General features: G+C 44.2%; 1 protein-coding gene across 10 annotated transcripts in view; it reads right to left on the bottom strand.

Annotated features, from left to right (window-relative positions):
- The window catches only part of Ttll5 (tubulin tyrosine ligase like 5), a 233,455-nt gene that overhangs the window by 82,745 nt on the left and 130,222 nt on the right, over positions 1-20,488 (bottom strand). For all 10 annotated transcript variants that reach the window (XM_031356632.1, XM_031356634.1, XM_031356637.1 and 7 more), the window contains one exon: positions 14,444-14,598. In XM_031356632.1, the coding sequence (XP_031212492.1) occupies positions 14,444-14,598 (155 nt within the window). The remainder of the gene's footprint in view (positions 1-14,443; positions 14,599-20,488) is intronic.

The following is a 20,488-nucleotide window of genomic DNA, read 5'->3' as shown; positions in this document are numbered from 1 at the left end:
GAGAGAGAGAGAGAAGAGGGATTGTGCCTTCTTGTAGTATGAAGGAGAAACATTGGGTAGGAAGCTGTTTAGATGCAAGTCTAGGTCATATCTATAAACATACATGTTTGAACTCATCCAGCATTCACAATTAATGGAGATTATTTGTGAGCCACTTCACCTACTCACAGAAGCGGTGCCCTAAGTGTAGTGTTCTCATTTTCTCCTAAGAATAACTATGAAAGGGAGACATTTACCTAGATCTTAGGGATAAGAATATTAGCTTCAAAGAGCTTGTCCTGGTGAAATAGTGGCTAAAAAAGTGGAATCCAAATTGGTTTATCTCTAAAATACATGGCCTCAAGTACTAGGTCATAATGTTTTGATGTGAGACTTCAGGATTTCAAAATAAGAGAATCTGAAATTACTCAAGCCAGACCATGGTGCTAAAAATGATATACTTGTTTATCCCAATTTTTAATTAAGGATATGCTTCAAAGTAATATTCCATCTCTCTTGGTATGTGTGTGTATCTATGTGTGTGTGTGGTGTGTTATATGTATGTGGTGTGCACATACATGTGCACATGTATGTGTGTGTGCTGTTAAGAGGCACTGAACTTCAGAATATTGACAGAGGGTGCAGCTTTTCCGGATGAAAGGTCAGAATTTAGAGAAAGGAAGATATCAAGAAAAAGGGTATAGGTGCCATGGGATGAGGGTCACTGGATTTGGGGAGCATCTCACAGAGAAGCCAGGGCAGGGAGAGGGCAAAAGGAGTAGGCACACTGATGAAGGTGTGTGCTTGGCTGAGGAAGAAAGGAGGGGTGCCTATGTGAGTATTGGGGGAGACGGTGGTCCTGCTGAGGAGTCTGCTGAGAGGGCAACTGCAGCTGCCCTCAGCTCAGAGCCTAGCAGGCAACTCTGCTGGTAAAAGACCAGAGGGCTAAAACAGGGAGCTCAGCCAGGCTCAAGAGGAAAGGGAGGCAATAGAAAACAATAGCCTCACAGGAGAAGAGGAGCTGGCAGGCCTTAGGAGAGTGATGATAGGAAGTACCTGCAATGGACCACTCTAGGCTTTAAACACTTGCCAAGCTAACCTGGTAACTCTATATTGCTTGAGTGACTCAGCAGCATAAACAGGGCTGCTTTACAGGGGTGTGAGTTACTAGAACTGGGAACACAAGAGTGGGCAGGGTCTCTTTAGAACCTTTAGAACCTCCATCACTTTTCCGTGGCAAATTTTGGCTTATATTTTGTCTGGTGATTTGCCCCAAGTCAGGAAGTCCCAGGCGGATCTGGGCTTGGCGCCTAGGTCTTCCCAGGTCCTGCTCCAGGGTTCTCTGGATAGATATAAAATACAACCCTTTCCTTCAACAAGCTTTCATCTCAGGAATGGAAAACAAAGGTAACTCTGAACCCCACTCGAGTGGAATCCAGGGGCAGAAGCACAGCTTGGAGTGGCTGAAGTCTGGACAGAGAAAGGGACAGCTCAGCAGGGGAGCAGAGGCAGAGACCAGTGTGGACTGCATCTGGCCTCTTGGACCTACTCCATCCCTGTCCCTAGCACAGTTGCGGCTACCAGTCAACAAACATCTACTGCTGGCATGGTGCTAGATGAGGTGGAGCTAGGAGTGAACAAGAAATCTCTTCCAAGCCCAGCACAGTTAGGGTTCCTTGCTGGGAGGCACCAGGGAGGGGAGTGATACATATAGCTCAGTGATATCTATCACTATCTCAGGTGCGAGAGCCCAGTCTGCCCAAGAAATGCAGGACCTCCAGGTCTCCAGACCTGATCGTGTTCCATTCTAGAAGAAAAGGCTCCGCTTCTCCTGCAGCAGGTGGTAAGAACAGGACAGCCAAAAGGGAGGGTGTTCACTCAAGAGGCTATTTCTCAGCAGAAGAGTAGTTAACTGGTAAAGCCAAGTGGGTGTGTTTAGCCCTGAACTCCACAATTTCATACTTAACCCTCCCAAAATATGCCTAAGCTCTTCTGTGTATACTATGCACATATCATAAAGAAATATGCAACAGGGGACCATATAGAGTTGGCAAAGTGCTGAGACAGCATGCCTGGCAGCGACTGAGACAGAACTTCAAAGCTTTGGGTTCTTTGGAAAGCTATCAGGCAGGACCCCACCCATTCCCCTACTAGCCACAGCTTCCCTGGGAGCCAGTGCACTGAACCACTTCCGCATGTTTGGCTTCGTTCCCCAGGGCTGGAGCTTTAGAAGCCGTGTCAGGACTGCCAGCTGGGCAGGTGGGGAATGGGGTGAGGCAGAAGAGTGAACAGGAAGCAAGACCTCCCCCAGCATCTAGCCATGGACCGCTCAGAAAACAAAGTGCTAACATTTTGAAAGCTCTTTCTTCCTGTCCAGCGGTCCGGCTCCAGACTGATCAGGCACTAGTAACACAGAAGCTCTGAGATTTCCAAGCTTTAGAATTAGGCCCCTCCCAGGACCACAAATTAGTTCAAGAGCAGCATCTGCAGTAAATGGTTAGCTCTAAACAAGAGAGGCTCAAGTCTGCAGAAGATCCTGAAAGGATAATCAAGAATATGCCTTTCTTAGGATTTCACTTCTTTTTAGTTTTCTGACTAGTGGGGCTTTTATTAGTCTCTGGGTCTGTGCTGCCCAAAATGGAAACAAGTTACATGTGTCTTTTAAGCTTTGACTTAAGGGTAAGGGGACTAAGAAATAAAACTTACTATTTTTTTTTTTGAAATAAGGTTTTATATAGCCCAGATAAGCCTTGATCTAGCCATTTAGTGGAAGGCTAAAATTGAACTTAGATTTAAATACCCAAGTATAGCTTGTGACTGCCATACTGGGCAATGCTGGCCTCCCTTAGGCACCCTCTGAGCTTCACTGAATACTTTTTTTTGAGGGGAGTGTTCTATTCAGAAACAAAGTTACAAAGCATTGGTTGGCTCCATTCTTCCAAATCTTTCACTAGAATGTTGGCAGCAGGGTGAGCGCACAGACTACCACTACACAAGGAGAGCACAAGGCTGTGGGTTAGGAGCAGAGCTGCGGGCTGGAGAGATGGCTTAGTGGTCAAGGACACATGTGGCTATTTCAGAAGACCCAAGTTTAGATCTCAGCATCTATATCAAGCAGCTTGTAAGAGCCTGTAACTTGAGTTCTAAGAGATCCAAGTCCCTCAGCTGATAATCATATGCATGCATGTAGTCATTCGAATGTACATACCATATACACAAATAAAAATAAAGTCTTTTTTAAAATGGAAAGAGGTGTGGTGACCTGACAATATACATTCCCTCCACATCAGTCACTCACATAGGAGAGTCCAGAAAGCATATGTGGCAAAGGCCCAAGGAGAGAGGAGCACCTATAGTCAGAGGCACACATTCAGCAGATGCTACAGCTTCTTGCCAAGGCATGACAGAGGTTGGGAATGAATGGTGCGCATAGATGGCAGGCCACTCAAGTATCTGCTAGGAATGACTTCTAAGAGTCCTGCAGGTTGTACTGAATGGAAGAAGGTGACAGGAGCAAGGAGCCTGCCCATCCCATCTCCACACTCAGCATCCGTCCTCCGACTGCAGAAGGCCTCTTGCTTGCAGGGTACTTCTGAATCTGGGTAACTAGAAGGAATCAAATAAGGACCAATGGAAAGGGCCTGGTGTGGTAGTTTATACCTGTAATCCTAGCACTAGGGAGCCTGCGGCACAAATGTTAGGCCAGTCTCATCTCAAACCACATAAAAAGGAGACCAGATCCAGTGAGTTGAGATGTGGGGTCTGGGAGAGAGTTGTCAAAGCTCAGGGAACCAACCAGAAATGTTTATCCTTCAGCGTTCAATTTACTGAAAGGATGGGCTTCAGTTCAATTCACTGAAGTGCCACCCTGCCTTACTCTGCATACTTTTAAATTTTACTTGGTGAGAATAATTTAAATCTCCCCCTAGCAATGTTATTAACTACAGTAAGAGGGCAGATGAGATGGCTTATCTCCTAAAGGCACTAGCTGCCTAGCCTTTGGATCTGAGTTCGATCTCTGGAACAGATGGTGGGAGGCAAGAACTAATGCTTACAACTATAACCTGCATGCCAGCACGTGTATGCACACACACAATAAATAAAATGCACTTAAAAAGTTAACTGCAGTAACTTTCTCATCAATACTTTTAGATATGTTTTGAAGATTTCATATAGTATTTTGTTTTAAATAAAAAGAACACAATTATTTTGTCACCAGCCATGGTAGTGTTCACCTTCCATCCCAGTACTTGAGTGCTAAAGATGAGTGGATTTCTGTGAGTTCCAGGCCAACCTGATTTATACAATGAGACCCTGTCAAAAAAACTAAACAAACAAACAAACAAAATCCATCTATTTTATTTTTAATTAGGTATATGTGTGTATTTGAGTGCTGGTGTATGCAGGTGACTTCAGGTGAGCTGCACAGGCAGCTCATCCCTAGAGCTGGAATAACAGGTAGTTGTGAGCTGCCTGGCATAGATGCTGAGAGAGGAGTAAGCTCTCTCAAGACCAGTGTGCACTTCATCCACTTAGCCTTCTCTCCAGGCCCACTACTGGGCTTATTTTTATTTTACTTTCTTTTATTATTTTATTAATGTGTTTGTTGAGAAAGGGTCTCACTATGCAACCCTGACTGGCCTGGAACCTGCTTTGTGAACCAGGCTGACCTCAAACTCAGAGATCCACCCACCACTGCCCCGAGTGCTGGGACTACAGGTGAGCGCCCAACCCTCATCGGCTATTTTTTGCTTCTCTGCAGTGCTAGGGCTAAGTGTGGAAAGGAATGATACTAAGAAGACAGGCTGGGGCCAGAGGGGCGGTCATCACCTTGGAGATTTGGCCCAAATCAGTCTTTTTGTTTTTCAGACTGTGGCATTATCAGGTCAGTTTTTCCTGAAAAATTTGTTTTGATTATACAAATAAACAAAGTACTAATATACAAAGAAAATATTTAGAATAAAAAAACAGATTAGAAAACCAGCCTGGAGAGGTGGGCCCTGCATGTTAGAGCCCAGCACTGTCATGTTATCCCCATCACTGGGAAAGCCAGACTTTGCTCTTACTTTTCTCCTGAATTTCTCATTTAGCCATGAATATGGAAGAAAGCAGAATAAGCAATTATCTATACTTCTGAAACTCTCAACTTTTTGGCATCTTAGTTGTGTGAAATAGAAAGATCTCTACTGGAACCAGCTTGATTTCAGTTCCTATTCCTCAGGGTCCAGTGTGTTTTTTGACTAACACATTATTTCAAGCAGAAACATTGTATTTATCCAAACTAGTTCCCATCCACAGTTTCTCAGAGATACCTGGCCCACTTTGCAGGTCTTTCCCCACCTCCAATTTTCTTCATAGATCTGTATACTGTTCACAGCCTGGGACTGAATAGAAATTTTTGCTTTCCACCCAATGGTACCTCCTCTGTACTGTCAAGCACCCTAGTGCCAAATGCTCCCTTTTAATCACCTACTTTGGATTTTACATGGAAAAGAACAACAACAATAACAGAAACCCAAAAAACCCAAAAGACATATAGACTAATGTTCCCTAGGCCACCTGACCAATCTGTCAACACTAGCTGAAAGAAAAGAATCATGAATCTTATCTGTCTGATGGTTCATAGATGCCAGAGTCAGGTACCAAGGAAACCCCTTGGTCTCTCAACTCCCACCTACCCTTCTAAAATTGGCTTCCAGCTTTCCATGATGTTTTGGTCAGTTAATTCAACCAGCATGAACATTCTTGTCCTCTGAACCCTCACCACTTTGAGAATAATGCTATTTATCAATAAGGCACATATTCTCTTATAGTACTTGCATTAATGATGTCACTAATTTTCCTCTCTAAAGACGAATCCTTCAGGGCCTGAACCAGCTCTGGTGTTTAGGAGATAACAGCAGGCTAATAGGGGAAGGCACATTAGTATACTAACTATCAGATGAAACCATTTCCCTAATGGACCACTACTCATCACCAGTCTCACCTTCCCTCTCTCCCCAAGGATTTCCATGTTCTTGGTCTCTCTTTCTGAGCTAGGCTTCTGCAGCCTCGAGGGAATGGCAGGCACTTAGCAGCAGCACAGCAGAACTTCAGTCCACGTTCTCTGGTGCTATTCAGCCACAGAAGATGTCCAAACCCCTAGCCATTATGCACGTGGGTCACGTCTTTCAAGGGATCTTCCCCTGTCATGTCAGAAAGCCTTAATTCTCACCTAAATTCTTCCGCATCACAGCCACATCTCTGAGACATATCCATACTTCTCTCTTGTCGCAGGACGACAGCAAAATCTAAGAACCAGGCCAAATGTCATGTTGATTACTGTCTTGAAGCCTAATTAATACCGTCTTAACCTGGTGATTCATCAAAGCTGCACATCCAGCCTTGGCTACCCTAAAGCATACGAATGATCACATCGGGGCCATTCTGCCATGACTTATCATGCATGCTGGGCGAGCAATTTTTAAACCTGAATTTCTTCCAGTGTCTGTTGTCCACCACAAGCTTTGCTTATATCTCCTGAAGAACACAGACTCCATACTTAAGTAACTTGCAAGTCTAGCTTCTTTAATAGTTCATAGTCAACACGAGGGCATTCACTTCATAATTAATATGGCCATAAACCTTAGTACAATGACCAGAGACTGCTGCTTCCCCTACCCTGGTACTGTAAGACACCACACAGTGATGGCCTCACACTCAACAGGGGGTGCAAAAGGGTGTGGGGCAGGAAATGCTGATCCAACAGTTTCCTGGTCCTTCTGTTGTTGAAGTGAGGGAACTGAGAGCTCCCAAAAACCCACTCCAAATTGCTCCTCATTGCAGCCGCTAGCCACTAGGAGGAGGGCCTGCGGGGTTTCAGGTGTTAGGATTCTAATATGGTCATTAAAACACAGGTGCAAGGAGTTTTTCCTTCAAGCTTCTTCAACCCAAACTCTTGTTTGTTGTTTAATGTGTCGATGCCTTAGCTGAGCTGCTCAGGAGCATGCTCCAGTAAGAGTCAGGAAAACTGGGTAAGGCCTCCAAATGGATCACCAGTGTTTCTCTGTAGAAGTGAGAGGCAAAGACGGAGTTCCCCTCATACCCTGTCACTTGAAGAGATGCAAAGACAACAGTGGGGAAAGTGGCAGCGACCTAAGAGAGGACTTAGGCCAGATTAGAAATGTACTCACCTGAATGCTGCTTCAGCCTTCTCTACCTATAAGGCTTAGTCAACTTGGGATCAAAAATAAGTTTTAATTGAGTCTGTACTGAACACAGATTTTTCCATAATGACAGATAATTCTCTATAATGTTATAATGGCTATCTGCAAATATATTAGGTATTATAATCTGGAGACAAAGCATTGTGGGCAGGTTGAGTTATATGCAGACACTACATCATGTCGTATGAGGGACTACAGCACCGAAGGCTTTGGTATCTGCAGGGTTCTGTAACTTCTCTTTCAGTGATACTGAGGGATGACTAGAATTTCTCAGTTCTTCTCAGGCACAGGAATCTGCTATTTAATGAGTCTAAAACTAAAATAAGCATCAATTTCATTCAGATAGCTAAAATCTGACAAAGTAAAGTTATATGAGATAGTGTCTGTGTGTATGCTCACCCTGTGAGACTGGAGAGCATTTTTCCTTCCCCACTCTGGGTGCTGTGGATGACAAGGAGTTATTTCTTTTTCTTCAGAGACCAGGCCCTAAGTTCCCAAGCATCCTGTGCTCTGGCGTGATGCCCAGCCAGTTCTGAGGGACACATTTCTGGTGTTTACCAACTGCTGCTCTCATGGCAAGGAACTGACCCCATGATGCGTTGGAGCTGCCTGGGTATACATCTAGCCCTGAGGAGGCGATATTGTTGTGGCTGAGTGGGCACAGAAAGTGAAGAGCTTCAGAGAAATATACACAAGTTTGCCAGTCCTATGCCAGGGAAGCCTCAGGCTCCGAGGATGTCAAGTGTGGAGCTCTCAGGGGATGAAGGTCAGGTAGAGTTTGTTTTATAAGAAAGAAAAGAGAAATAAGTAGTGAAAAATCACTTCTATACAGCTCCAACATAAAAGAGCTGTTTGTTAGCCTGCCCTACCCACCCCCAAAGCAGTTTCTTTCTGTGATTGTGCTCTTTGGCTGAAGACTGTTGTTTATATAACAGGATGAAGCACAAAATTATAAGCTCCAAACTCCTCCAGAGAGAGGCTGTCCCAAAGCTGGACCCCCAGGATAAATGGAAAGTAGGAGTGTTTACTGGCTGGAACACTGAGCTGCAGTGGAAATGTCAGCATTCAGAGGACAGCAGAGAGGAAGGGCGCTGTGCAGTCTCTGCCCTTTAAGAGAGTTCAGCAAGGGCAGTCTCTTCCTGGCCCACCCCAAGACTGCCCATCCTCAGAAAGACTGCCTCTTGGGTAATCTAGCTCCGGTGCTCCATGGGGGCAGTGGCTGTACTATCTAGACCAGCACAGGGCCGAGTGCTGCAGCAGCATCTTATCTTGGGTAATCCGATTTTAAGTCAGTCTCTTGGAGTCAGTCTGCCCAAATCGTCCTTCACCAGGCCCCCAAATTCAGAGTTATCAAGAACTTATATCTATCCTGGCTACTTTCACACACAATTCTATTTAATCTTCAACAAATAACAAGGTAGGTATTATTATGCACATTTTAAAAAGATAGCTAGGGCTGGGGATATAGCTCAGTGGGAGAGTGCTTGTCTAGCAATGCATAAGGCTATAGGCTTAATCTCTACCAACTCTCTCTCTCTCTCTCTCTCACACACACACACACACACACACATACACACACACACACACACACACACACACACACAGGCGCGTGCGCACAGGGTAGCTGAAGGAAGGTACAGCTAACTGTAATTTGTCCAAGGCTACAGACTCACTTGAGAAAATTAAGGTCTGTCATACCCTTAGGTTCTCTTCCTTTCTGTTGCCATACACCTTCCCTGAAGGTATTTCAGGCCCATTTCTTGGAGCTTTGGTCTCTGAACAGCTTCTGTGGAACATAGATTCTATGCAAATCTTTGCACAGATTTTTCATGTTGTTTTATAAAGTGTTCTAAAAATCACACAATTTTGTATTTCCCATTTTATGTGTACCGTCAGGTATGTCAAGTACATTCACATTATTCTACATTAGATCCTAAAATATTCTCATTTTGCAGGGCTGAAATTCTCTATCTACTAAACACTGACTGACACTTCCTCTCCTCTTGCCCAGCCCTTGGCAATTTTGTACATTCTATCTCTATGGCCCTGGGTGCTTTAGAGAGTGCATATGTTTGTCCCTTTGTGATGGGCTCATCTCAGTGCACGAGCTAAAGACTCTGTCATTCTGTAGCAATAATGTCTGAGAGTACTGAAGTCTGACCGGTTCTTCATTCTCTTCCCAATTGCCTGTGCCATAAAATGCAGTTACCTGCTATGTGCTGTCTGGCACAGCTCACTAATTGTTTCATGTGTATACAACCCCTTCTTATACCAGATGTTAATTACTTGGTGATCAAACACCATGGATTACTTATCTTTTAATCCCTACCTACTTGCAAACCCTCTACTGAGTACATGGATCACACAGACTGGAGATCAGTGGCTACTCCGTGTTACTTGACGCTCCACCCTGGCATGTAGCACAATGCCTGACATAGGAAATTTACAGGCAATACTATGAAAAGAAACGATCACACCAAATACTGCTGACCAAGGACTGAGAATGAAAAGATGTTAAGTCAGAGACCTGACTCTCCAGCACTACCTGGGAGAAGTAATTTAAACAAATGGAGAAAAATATTAGCTAAACTGAAATCAGAATCTTTGAAAAACTTATTCTAAAAGTTACACACAGCAGGATACCAGGCTCTTTCTGATTGGTTATTGAAGAAGAGGACAGAGGGAAGGAGTAACAAAGACTGTCTTGAATTGCCAGGATTCCCATTCTCTGGTAAAACGCCAAGTTTGGAGGTGGATGTGCTTACTTGGGAGTTAGGGCTGGCTGAGCTGAGCATCTCATGCCCACAATATCTTGTCCCATCACAAGCAGGAGTAAACTCTGCTTGTATTCTGTCAACTCTCCTGACTTTAACATCGAGGAACTGACGAATCCCCAGGATGTGTGTGTGTGTGTGTGTGTGTGTGTGTGCGCGCGCGCGTGCGCGCGTGTGAAAAAGTCAGAGATGGATAAAAATAATTCAATGACAAATGCTGGAAAAACACACAAAGGGGCAGAAGCCAGACATTCGTGGGATTCCCTGACAGCTCGACCCACAAGGAAGGGCTGGTCTGGAAAAAACAGGGCCTCAGGTTCCTGCCAAGCTGTCTGAGGCCCCGTCCTTCCCAAATCACTCCAAAGCAGCAGCCAAGACTTTATAGTAACCCTTCCAGGTCTCACAGAAGGACTAATGAAGAGAGAAACACCCTGAGCCCACCAGGTGCTCCTCACCTAGAAAGCCTCCCTGGTGATGTGGTCCAGCTCCATGGAAGGCAGGCAGCAGAGAGGTGAGACTTGCACACCTGCTCTCAGCCTCAAATGGTTCCCTCTGTGCCCAGAAAACAGATAATGGAAAACCCAACCTTGCTCAGTAGCTGGGGAAAATCCAAAACAGCCAGGTACTAACATCTAGAGACCAGAGACAAGGCCTGAGGAAAAAAGGTCATAAACATGTGGTACCTGCATCCTGGAGTCCGGCTGGGTAATTCCACACTGGCCTTGCTTCAGGCATGCCTCAGGCTTATACACATGTGACTGCATTTGGCCCTAACAAGTCTCTCTTCTGGAGAATGGCCTGCAATTAATCTCACTTATTACCTCTGAAAAGTAACAACAGAGGAATGGCGGGCCAAGTCCAACTCCAGAGTGTCTAGGGAACTGCAAGCCGCATGGCCAGGTCTCAGACTGTCTGGGCAAGCTGTGGCTCTTTGCCTTACTCTCCCACAACAAAGCCTGAGCAGGGACTCCAGACAGACCAAAGGAACCAGGGGATTTGAGGAGCTGGACTGAGCTCACACCGACCCAATGGGAGACGACAGCCCTGAGGCTACATTTGGAGCAGTTTCCAACAGCAAGGGAAGAATAAGGTTGTCTGGTGAAAACTTGTGTGATCCATAAAACAGAGAACAATAGCAACAGGGAGAAATGAGAAGTAACACTATCTGCAAGCCCTCATGAGTCACTGGTTATTCATTCCTGTGGCTACCAAGTCTCTGAGTTCTCTGACATGCTGACGAAAGTACAGCCAGCACTGGGAGTCTCTTTACCTCTTAGCTTTGCTGGGCAGGCTAGTTTACGGAATTAGCAGACTATCAGCCTGGAATCTATTGCTGCCATCACAGAATCTAGTGAGAGTACCTTTTATTTACTTAGCCTCTACTTCCAAGGAGATCAAAGGCAATCCAAAAGCTCTCAAAACAGACCAGTTTATATGTAAGTATTCTTACACTATAAAAAGATTAAATAAATAGCTTAGGGTCTCTTAGTGTCAAAAGCAGTAATAAAACTCACATCTCTAAGCTACAACTCCCATCTTCATTTAGCTTAATCACTTCTTACTACAAAGGAGAAACACAAGACAGAGTCAATATCCAAAAATATCCTTTTCACAGGGACTTACCATGTGAAAATGGAAATCAGGCCTCAGGACTGAGCAGAATGCCTCTGGCTGGGACCACAGCCCAGCCCAGCCTGGGACCTCAGAATTTGCTTAGCACTGCTCTTGGGTGGAACTGGAATACTCACGTGGAGTCCCTAGCAGTCCTAGCAAACGGAGGTCACCTGGGAGCCATAGAAGACTTCCAAGGCTCCTCAGACTGCATTGGAGCCTGGCAATGGGCTTTATGCTTAAATAGAAGCACAGAGAGCTATTGAAGACAATTAAATCAAGATGGAAAGTTCAGGGAACTACATGGGGGCTGCATTCTGGCTGCAGAGGCACTGAGGCAAATAAATTACACCAGGTCACTGCAGAGCTCAGAATCTGCCTGGGAAAAGGTCAAAGGAAATTAGGTCTTGACTCTGACTTTGACATATCCTATCATCTTTCCTCTTATTTCTAACAGGTGCTACCAAGAGAAATGTCTTTAGCCAGCCAGAACTTTTATTAAAGCCACCCCTACCAAATATGGGAAGTGCTACAAACTCTGCCTCAAATGTGCACTCTGACATCTTGTTTATAGTAAGAAAGAGCCTGGTGCCATCATCCACATAGACTAGCAGAGGCTGGGACACAAATGTGTCCCACTGGACTGCTGACTCTGCCGTGGTGTGAAAATAGAATATTTGCAAACATTTGCAAGGTGAATAAAGCTGTTCAGTATAATCAGCTTCCTTTTCATGCCTTCTGTTTCAGGAATGTGGTTACTCTGTAGATTGTACACCAGACAACAGACTTTTCCTGGGGTCGGGGGTGCTTTGTGGAGAGTGCCCAGTTTTAAAGTGCTGCACCCTTGCTTGTCTCCAACTCTTCTGATCCCAATCACAGTGACTAAGGGAATAAGAGACACCACTCCAGGGCATGACGTAAGGTGCTTAGGTTTATGTCACTTCTGGGGCATGGATTCCTAGTTCCAAAATTAGCTCCTTAAACACTAATTCTGACACCAACAGCAACTTCAACAGGTAGTTCCCCCCTCCCTAGTCTTTCGCCTGCCTTCTCAAGCTTCCAACAAGCAGCACAGAAGAGGCAGCTGGGACCACTGTTATGAGGGTGCGGGGAGCAGCGTTCACACACTGGGACACCCGACAGCTTCATTTCAAGGGAAAAGGATCCCTGTGGTCAGAAGGCTTCACTTATTCTGATAATCACACCTTCATTGCTCATCTGCCAGAGGGAACTGCTGCTGACTCTACACTCACACAGACAACAGCCCTTCAAACAGTGCTAAGAAATGGATCATCTAGATTACAATTTGTCATTGTCCAGTATTATTCTTTTTAAAAGAACTTTTAGATAGGTGTGGTGGCACATGCCTTCAATTCTACCACCCAGGAAGCAGAGGCAGATGGATCTGAGTTCCAGGTCAGTCAAAAACAAGACAACTTGAAGTTGGATGGGTAGGGAGGAGGGGAGGAACTGGGGCTGGGGGGCTGGGGGTTGGGGATGAATATGAAAAAAGCCAATAAAATGGGAAGAAACACAAAACAAAGTACAAAGTCATTCCGACTATTATTTTTTGTCTTTGTGTGTGCACATGCCATGCCACCCATGCTGAGCTCAGGGGACAACATTTAGGAATGGCTTCCCTCGCTCCCACAGTGACCTATGGACTGAGACCAGATGGTTAGGTTTGTGAGGCAAGCACAGTCCCCAAGCATTTTGTGTTAGGCTGAGGCTTTAGTACTGAAATCCCTTCATTGCCTTTTAGGATACTGCCATACTTGAAAACTGAGAACCAGGTATTTTGTATTTGGGAACCTATTTTGTATCTCCCCTATCCCCCGCTCTCTTTCATAGACCAAGCCTTGATTTTTATGTCTTAAAAAAAAGCTACATATTATTTTGCTTTCTGACTCTGTGCTTGTACCTTCAACGCTTTCACAATGATTTTGTGCTCCCCAATAAGGAAAGCCTGCTTGATCCTGTCATGGACACATTTAGCGCACATGGACCCAACATAGGCCCTGCGGATGTGCTTGCTTGTCTTAGACAATCTCTTAAGGACACCGGGTCTCGTCACAGCACGACACACACTGAATGCAGATGCGGATGCGGATTTAGGTGCTTTCTCAACCTCCTTGGTGTAAAGGTAAACAATCCTGTTGCCAGGGGTTCGAGACAGCCTAGTTTTGTTAGAGGATGTACTGCGGGAAAGCCTATGTCACACGCTGGACCACTCTAAGCACCTCTGCAAGCACTGCCTCCAGAAGAGGAAAAAGCAAACATGGGCTTTTTAGTTTTTGTTTTTTGAATTTTCCCCAGTACAGGGATTGTTAAAATATAGAAAGAGACCATTTTTCAACACAGTGCTTTCTTTCTCAATTTGGAACTTGCTTTATGTCCAGAATCATTTGGGTTTTCTCCCCTACCACTTTTTTCAAGTACATAAAGGACATAAATACCTTCCCACTCCTCAAATCAATGCAGTAGAGGAAGCCACAGGCAGTTATGTAAACTGGATTTTGAAAACAAAGAAACAAAAACCTTTCCAAAGCAGAAACCAAAGTAGCCCAACCACAGAGCAGCATGGGTACAAGAAAGGAGCTGGAGGCAAGCATGAAGGTAAAACTCAGACATCTACCACAAGCGAGAAGAGACAGAGCAATTCTCCTATCAGGAATTTCCTTCCCATGAAAACCACCTAACAAATTAAACTAGGCCTTGTGGCTCGGCGCTAGAGGCTGTGGATAGGCAAAGAAAAGGCAGCTGCTTGCTAGACCCCACTCAGAGCTCTCTGGGGCCCCATCACACTCAGGACATAGCACAGGCAGGTCAGTCCTGTGGATCCCAAATGCTAGCCCAGGCCCTTCACTCACTCACCTGCTTCCAGGGGGGCTGGAGTGGTTCTCAGGAACGTGGAGGTCTGACTGTATAGACCACGTTGGGCCACTAGGACTGATGACAGGCCGAAGGGTAGGGGGGGTTGACGTACTGCTTCTGTTTATGACACTGCTGGCCAAATTCAGGTTTGTCACCTAGAAATGAGGGGACAGAAAAAACTTGATTTCACAGAGTTTTAGAAAAACATCATGAGAAACATATGGGAGCAATCACAGTCTGAGAGATGCCGACTCATCTGGGCTGACAGCAGTGGCTATGACAAAGGCACAGAGCACAGACTGGCTTCTGTGCACGAAAAGCAGAGGTAGGGAATGGGCAGTGTCTGAGAGTTAGATGTAGCAATCACTCATCCCTCCCCTACTCTTGGGATGGCACTGGGCTGAGCCAGGCAATGTTCAACCAGACAGCCTTCTTTCCTCATCTGGAGGTTATAAATGCTCAACAAGCTTTAGTTGTAGATAATACTAGCAATAAATATTATACAAAGAACTCAAGCACTTAGAAAGAAAGCCTGGACAGTCCATTAACATGGATATTAACATTCATAAATAACTTACACAAGGATGGAACATGAGCAGCCAATTGAACATTTAAAACTAGTTGTTTCCATCTGTAAATGAGAATTATTTCTTTAAAAATGTAAATTACAAAGGGCTTGTGAGACAAATTCGTTCCGTTGCTTTATAGTAAAATGTGTCCAACAGTGGCAAAGGGTCGCTTACAGGTGCTCAGACTACTGCTGTGACTTCGAGGTGAGAGTATGTCCTGAAATCAACCTAACAAAGTTACTCAGGTACACTACCTACAACACCATACACTCACTCTGATGTACACTTCTAGACCAATTCAGAGGATGTAGCAGGTGACAATGACAGTGCCCATTACAACAGCAGCTAATATTTGTTAGAATCAAGGTAGAACCATGCTCTGTACGAATGAGCCAATTCCACACATCTCATGCAAATTCAGAGTCAGGTAATCAGTACATCGATGACCCTAGTCCTCAGTTTGCACAGCAAGAAAGGCTGAGGGCTGCGTGAGACCTGGAGGTAAGCAGGGAAGCAGAACTAGGGCTCAAGCGCCCAGAACACCGAGGTCCAGCTCATACCACACACTAGAGAAAACATGAACTTAAAAGCAAGCTTTGTCTTTAACAGTGTAATAAAAGAAGGTATAAACGGCTAATAAGATGGTTATATTTTGCTCTATGTACATAAGAGAATATTGTTTATTCATTATTTTTTTTCCCCCAGAAACACTTGAACTAGGAACATGATGCTAACTCAAGGGGAAAAAAAACGCTAATAAGAAATCACAATGTAAATCTTAAACATAAAATAGACATGTGGATAAACTTCTCTAAAGCTGGAAATTGAAGTCCAGAATACACAGCATCTACTTCAGCGCTGTTATTTTTTTTTCTTGTGCTTCTGAGTTTTCTTCATATTTATCTACTATTTAAGGAGCCAGACATTTTTTCAAAGGTGTCAGGATCACTTCAGTGGGAAAGTGCTCAGTGTAAGCCCCCAGCAGTGACAGCAGATGAAAGGAAAGGAAGGGATGCTGGGAAGCGCTGCAGAGCAGGGGCACCGCGAGGGGCGCAGAAGACCCGGAGCTGAGTGCAGGGCTTCTGTGTGCAAACTTGCAGAACAGTGTCTGAGATCATCAGGTGAGAGAAGCAAACTGAAGGGAAATATCTCGCCTACAAAATACCCAAAGGTACCTAAATAACCTTAATATTTAAATAGGAAAGAATTCTAAATCTTAAAATGATCTGAAATCATGAAAAAAAAAAGTTCTTTCTAGCTACAGTGTAGTGTTTCCTCCCTGGTTATCGAGTTTGTAAGTGAAAACAGCCAAGCCAGTATCTTCTCACCAATGACTCAAAATCCTTTCCTTGGCCAGAAAGAAGGCTGTTTCCCATAGGTTGGGAGCAGGCTGATGACTGTGAGGCTGCTTGGTGTGTGGGGCACTGTGGCTCTGTTCTCCAGGGTAGGCCAGGCTTTAAAGAGGCATCAGGAGCCAACCATGACCTTTTATTCCTACTTTGCCATCTGCAGGCACCAGGGACAGAGGGAAGGTGTGGATTAATGCACACAGAAGAGAATGCTGAAAATTAGGGGCACACCTCTCCTCTGGATGACTGTCTCCTTGAAGTAGTCCTTCCTACTTCTTATACCCTACAGGTAGCAAGGACCAGATTCTGAGACAGGGCACTGTCTCCAGCAGGACTGGAGGATATATTCCTAACCCACACAGACCACTCCTGTCCACTCTGTTCAACACCAAGCACTTTAAATTATTTTAACATGATCTTGTAGGCTGTAGAAATACTACAATGTGGGCTGGAGAGATGGCTCAGCGGGGAAGAGCACTGACTGTTCTTCCAAAGGTTCTGAGTTCAAATCCCAAAAACCACATGGTGGCTCACAACCATCCGTAATGAGATCTGATGCCCTCTTCTGGTGCATCTGAAGACAGCTACAATGCACTTACATATAATAAAAAATAAATCTTTTTTAAAAAAAAAAAAAAGAAATCCCACAATGTGAGAAAGGTCACTGTGATAAGTAAGACTTGTACTGAAAAACTGAGTCAGTGGTTAAGAGTGCTTGCTGCTCCTCTACAGGACCAGGATTCAGTGCTTAACACCCATGGCCTAATGGCAGAAAATACCTAATACCTGTAACTCCAGCTCCAGGGACTCCAGTGCCCTCTGCTGGTCTCTGCAGCTACATAGCCATAGACATACACATTAAAAAAAAAAAAAATCCCGCAAAAAACAAAAAAACTTGAGCCAAATCATAATAAAGGGGGCTTAATAGTTTATAGTAGCTAAACAATACATTAAAAAGTGCACAGTTTGCCATGTTTAGCACAAAGGGCAGAATCTGGAGACTAGAGTGTGCAGAGAATAGTGTGTGCAAAGGAGGAGACGATGGACTTGACAGGTTTGATAATCGATTCGCTGGCATGGTAGTCCCTGACTCAAACGCCAGTGTTTATACCCTCACAGCAAACACCCACCTACTAAGTACTCTCTCTGTGCCCTGCATCACCACTCTTGCATCACCTCATCCAATCACCTCATCCAATCCTGGGTAAGGCTCTTATGCCTATCTTACCAAAGGAGGCAAAAGTCTTAAGGAGCTAGGTGGGTACACAAACACCATCTATCTAAGTGATGTCAAGGCCAAGGCTCCAAGTGAAGTGTTGGGCTCCAAGCACATGTGGCATGCTCTACCTAGACAGCACTGCTTAACATCTGAGTGGCACAAGGCACTTTGGATGCAACAACTCACTTACATATTACCCATAACTCACAGAGGAAAACTCAGGCTCAGAGAGTCTACTACAACGCTTTACCCAAAGCCATGCAACAGTTGTAGAACTTGGGCTGTAGTTTCAAAACCCATTTTCTAACCTGGATGCAGGAAAGCAATCCTGTTTACTCTTAACTATTAGAAAACATGTTAAAACATCATCATTCAGAAAGCAACAACAACTCTTCCATCTTTCCTTTAAACTTTATTTCCCACATTTACTCTTCCTCAGAGGACATTAAAGAACTAAGGGGAAAAAAAAAGACCAAACGAGCTCAGTCAGGTTTATTTTGTCCCAGGTAGAGTAAGAGATGGCAGGAGTATTCAAGCAACTGTGAGCAGCTGCTGGCTCTTGATTCAGTCGCTAGCCATTCCTTGTTTTCTGGAAGAACCAGGAAGGGGCAGCCACTGTGACTTCTTTACACACAAAAGCAGAGCACTGTTGATGTATTTAGAGTCAGCAATGGTCGGAGCAGAGATGAGAATACTCAGCAGTCTCAGAACTGTTCCTTACCTTTTCCCCAAACAAACCCCATCTTCCCCAAATGGTAACAACCCAGTCCTTACTTTCAATCTGTTCTCAGCCTTGTCTTATCTAGAAGTCACTTGCCTCTGACATCTATCTTGTGTTGACTTAGAATGCCAGTCACTGAACTGATCTTTCTTTTTGGAAACCATTCTTTAGGTATACCTACATAATTTACATCTTAATCACACTGTAATTAAATGATGTAATACAGCTATAAACAAGAAAAAAAAAAGAAAAATTTCAGGTCATTCTTATTTTCTAGCTTTGCTCTACAGAACCTTATCTAGCAGAATGCCTGCCAATAGTATTATCAGAACACTGATGAACTGATAGCTTACACTGTCCACTGGGGCAGTCGCTAGGCACACATGACTATGATATATCTGAAACATGGCTGAGAAACTAGATTTTAAACTTTTAATTTTAAAATGCAACTAGTTAGTGGCTAATTTACTGGCTAGCACTTCCCTTAAGTCTTGACTATCTCTATAAATATATGTATAATGGATAAATTACGACACACAAACTATCTCTGGTCCTTTTCTAGTCTCTTGGTCTTTTCTATAATAGGCAGAAGAAATCTCTGAACTACTATGGACTCAAGCATTCTTTTTCAGCCCCAGTACTACCTCACTTTTACTAGAATGGCAAATCTGGCACTGGGTGAGTCCACAGGCTGATGAGGTCTCAGAAACTGAGAAGATAGCTATGGGTGTCAGCACACTACATTTGCTTCTCCATACACGTAACCTTCCTTACCTCTGACCAGATGAGAAAGTGAGAAACAGCACTGTGTATATGATATATGTAGCCATAATAAACATTTTATTGCTAAAGAATTTTTTCAAAGGATAGCCTTAGCTTATGGTATACAAAAATGTAGCAACACCTTTCCTTTTTGTTAAAGGAGAGGTCACAGTTGTTGGGCTAGCTGGCTTCCCTGGGCTAATGAATGCTACTAAATGCTACTAGAATACATGCCACTAGACCTGTCAAGCTTAGAATCATGACACTGGCCGCAAATGGGTCTAGAGGACAGACAGGGCAATTTAAAAACCATTTTTAATTAAATAAACTGTGATTCAAAGAACATGTCCATGTTAGAGAGATGGCCTAGCAATTAAGAGCACTGGCTGTGCTTCCAGACAACTGGGGCTGGATTCCCAGCATCTACATGGTGTCTCCCTACAGTCTGTTAATCCAGTCCCAGGGGAATCTAAAGCCTTCTTCTGGCTGCTTTGGGCACTACACACACATGGTCCACAGACATAAAGGAAGGCAAAACACCCACATCCATTTAAAAAACTTAAAAAACTTAAATTATAAAAAGAGAACGTGCTCAATTCATGATGAACACTCACATGTTCTTAAAGATCTATTTTATTTTATGTGTTTGAATGCTTTTCCTGCATGTATGTATGTGTATCATGTGGCCATGCAAGTCAGAATTTGGGTTGCCTGGAACTAGAGTTACATATGGTTATGAGCTACAATGTAGATGCTGGGAACTGAACTCAGGCCTTTTGCAACAGCCATCAAGCTCTTAACCACTGAGCCATCTCTCTTTATCTTTGTGCATCTTTACATACAAAGTTATCACAGCAGTCTAAGAGGAGCCATGGATGTTCTGCCATAGGTACAATGTCATCACTTCTCAGTTCCCACTATCAGCTATGATGATGGAATCATAGGAGCCTAACAATCACTGAATGTATTCAACAGCTCTTTGCAGGCACTGTGCTCAGCACATTATGTGTGAACTATTTTATTCTTAAAAACAGAGAAACTCAAAGTGAGGTTGAGAGGGAAAATAATCACTTAGTGTGGCCCTTAAATTCAATTCCTAGACTTCCTAAGGCAAAACTTCCCAATCCTGTGACTTCAACCATGTGTGAGCATCTGCACACCTCTGCGCCTTGCCTCTTACAGCTTTAGTGTGTAGAGTAGCAGCACCTGAACTCCTGGACGTCTGATGCAATGGAGAACACAGTCCAGCCCCTGCAAACCGAACCCTGCATTTAACAGAATCCACAGAGTGTTGACTTGCCTTTGAAAATCACTTTTCAGAAATGGTAGAGAACAAAAGGCAAGAACAGGAGAGGCAATGCACACTGCGTCCTCTCCCCCACAGACAGATAGCAGACATGCACACTGCGTCCTCTCCCCCACAGA

Source organism: Mastomys coucha, unplaced genomic scaffold (assembly GCF_008632895.1).
Source record: "Mastomys coucha isolate ucsf_1 unplaced genomic scaffold, UCSF_Mcou_1 pScaffold6, whole genome shotgun sequence".
In the NCBI taxonomy this organism is placed as follows: domain Eukaryota; kingdom Metazoa; phylum Chordata; class Mammalia; order Rodentia; family Muridae; genus Mastomys; species Mastomys coucha.
This window is presented reverse-complemented; position numbering and strand designations above follow the sequence as displayed.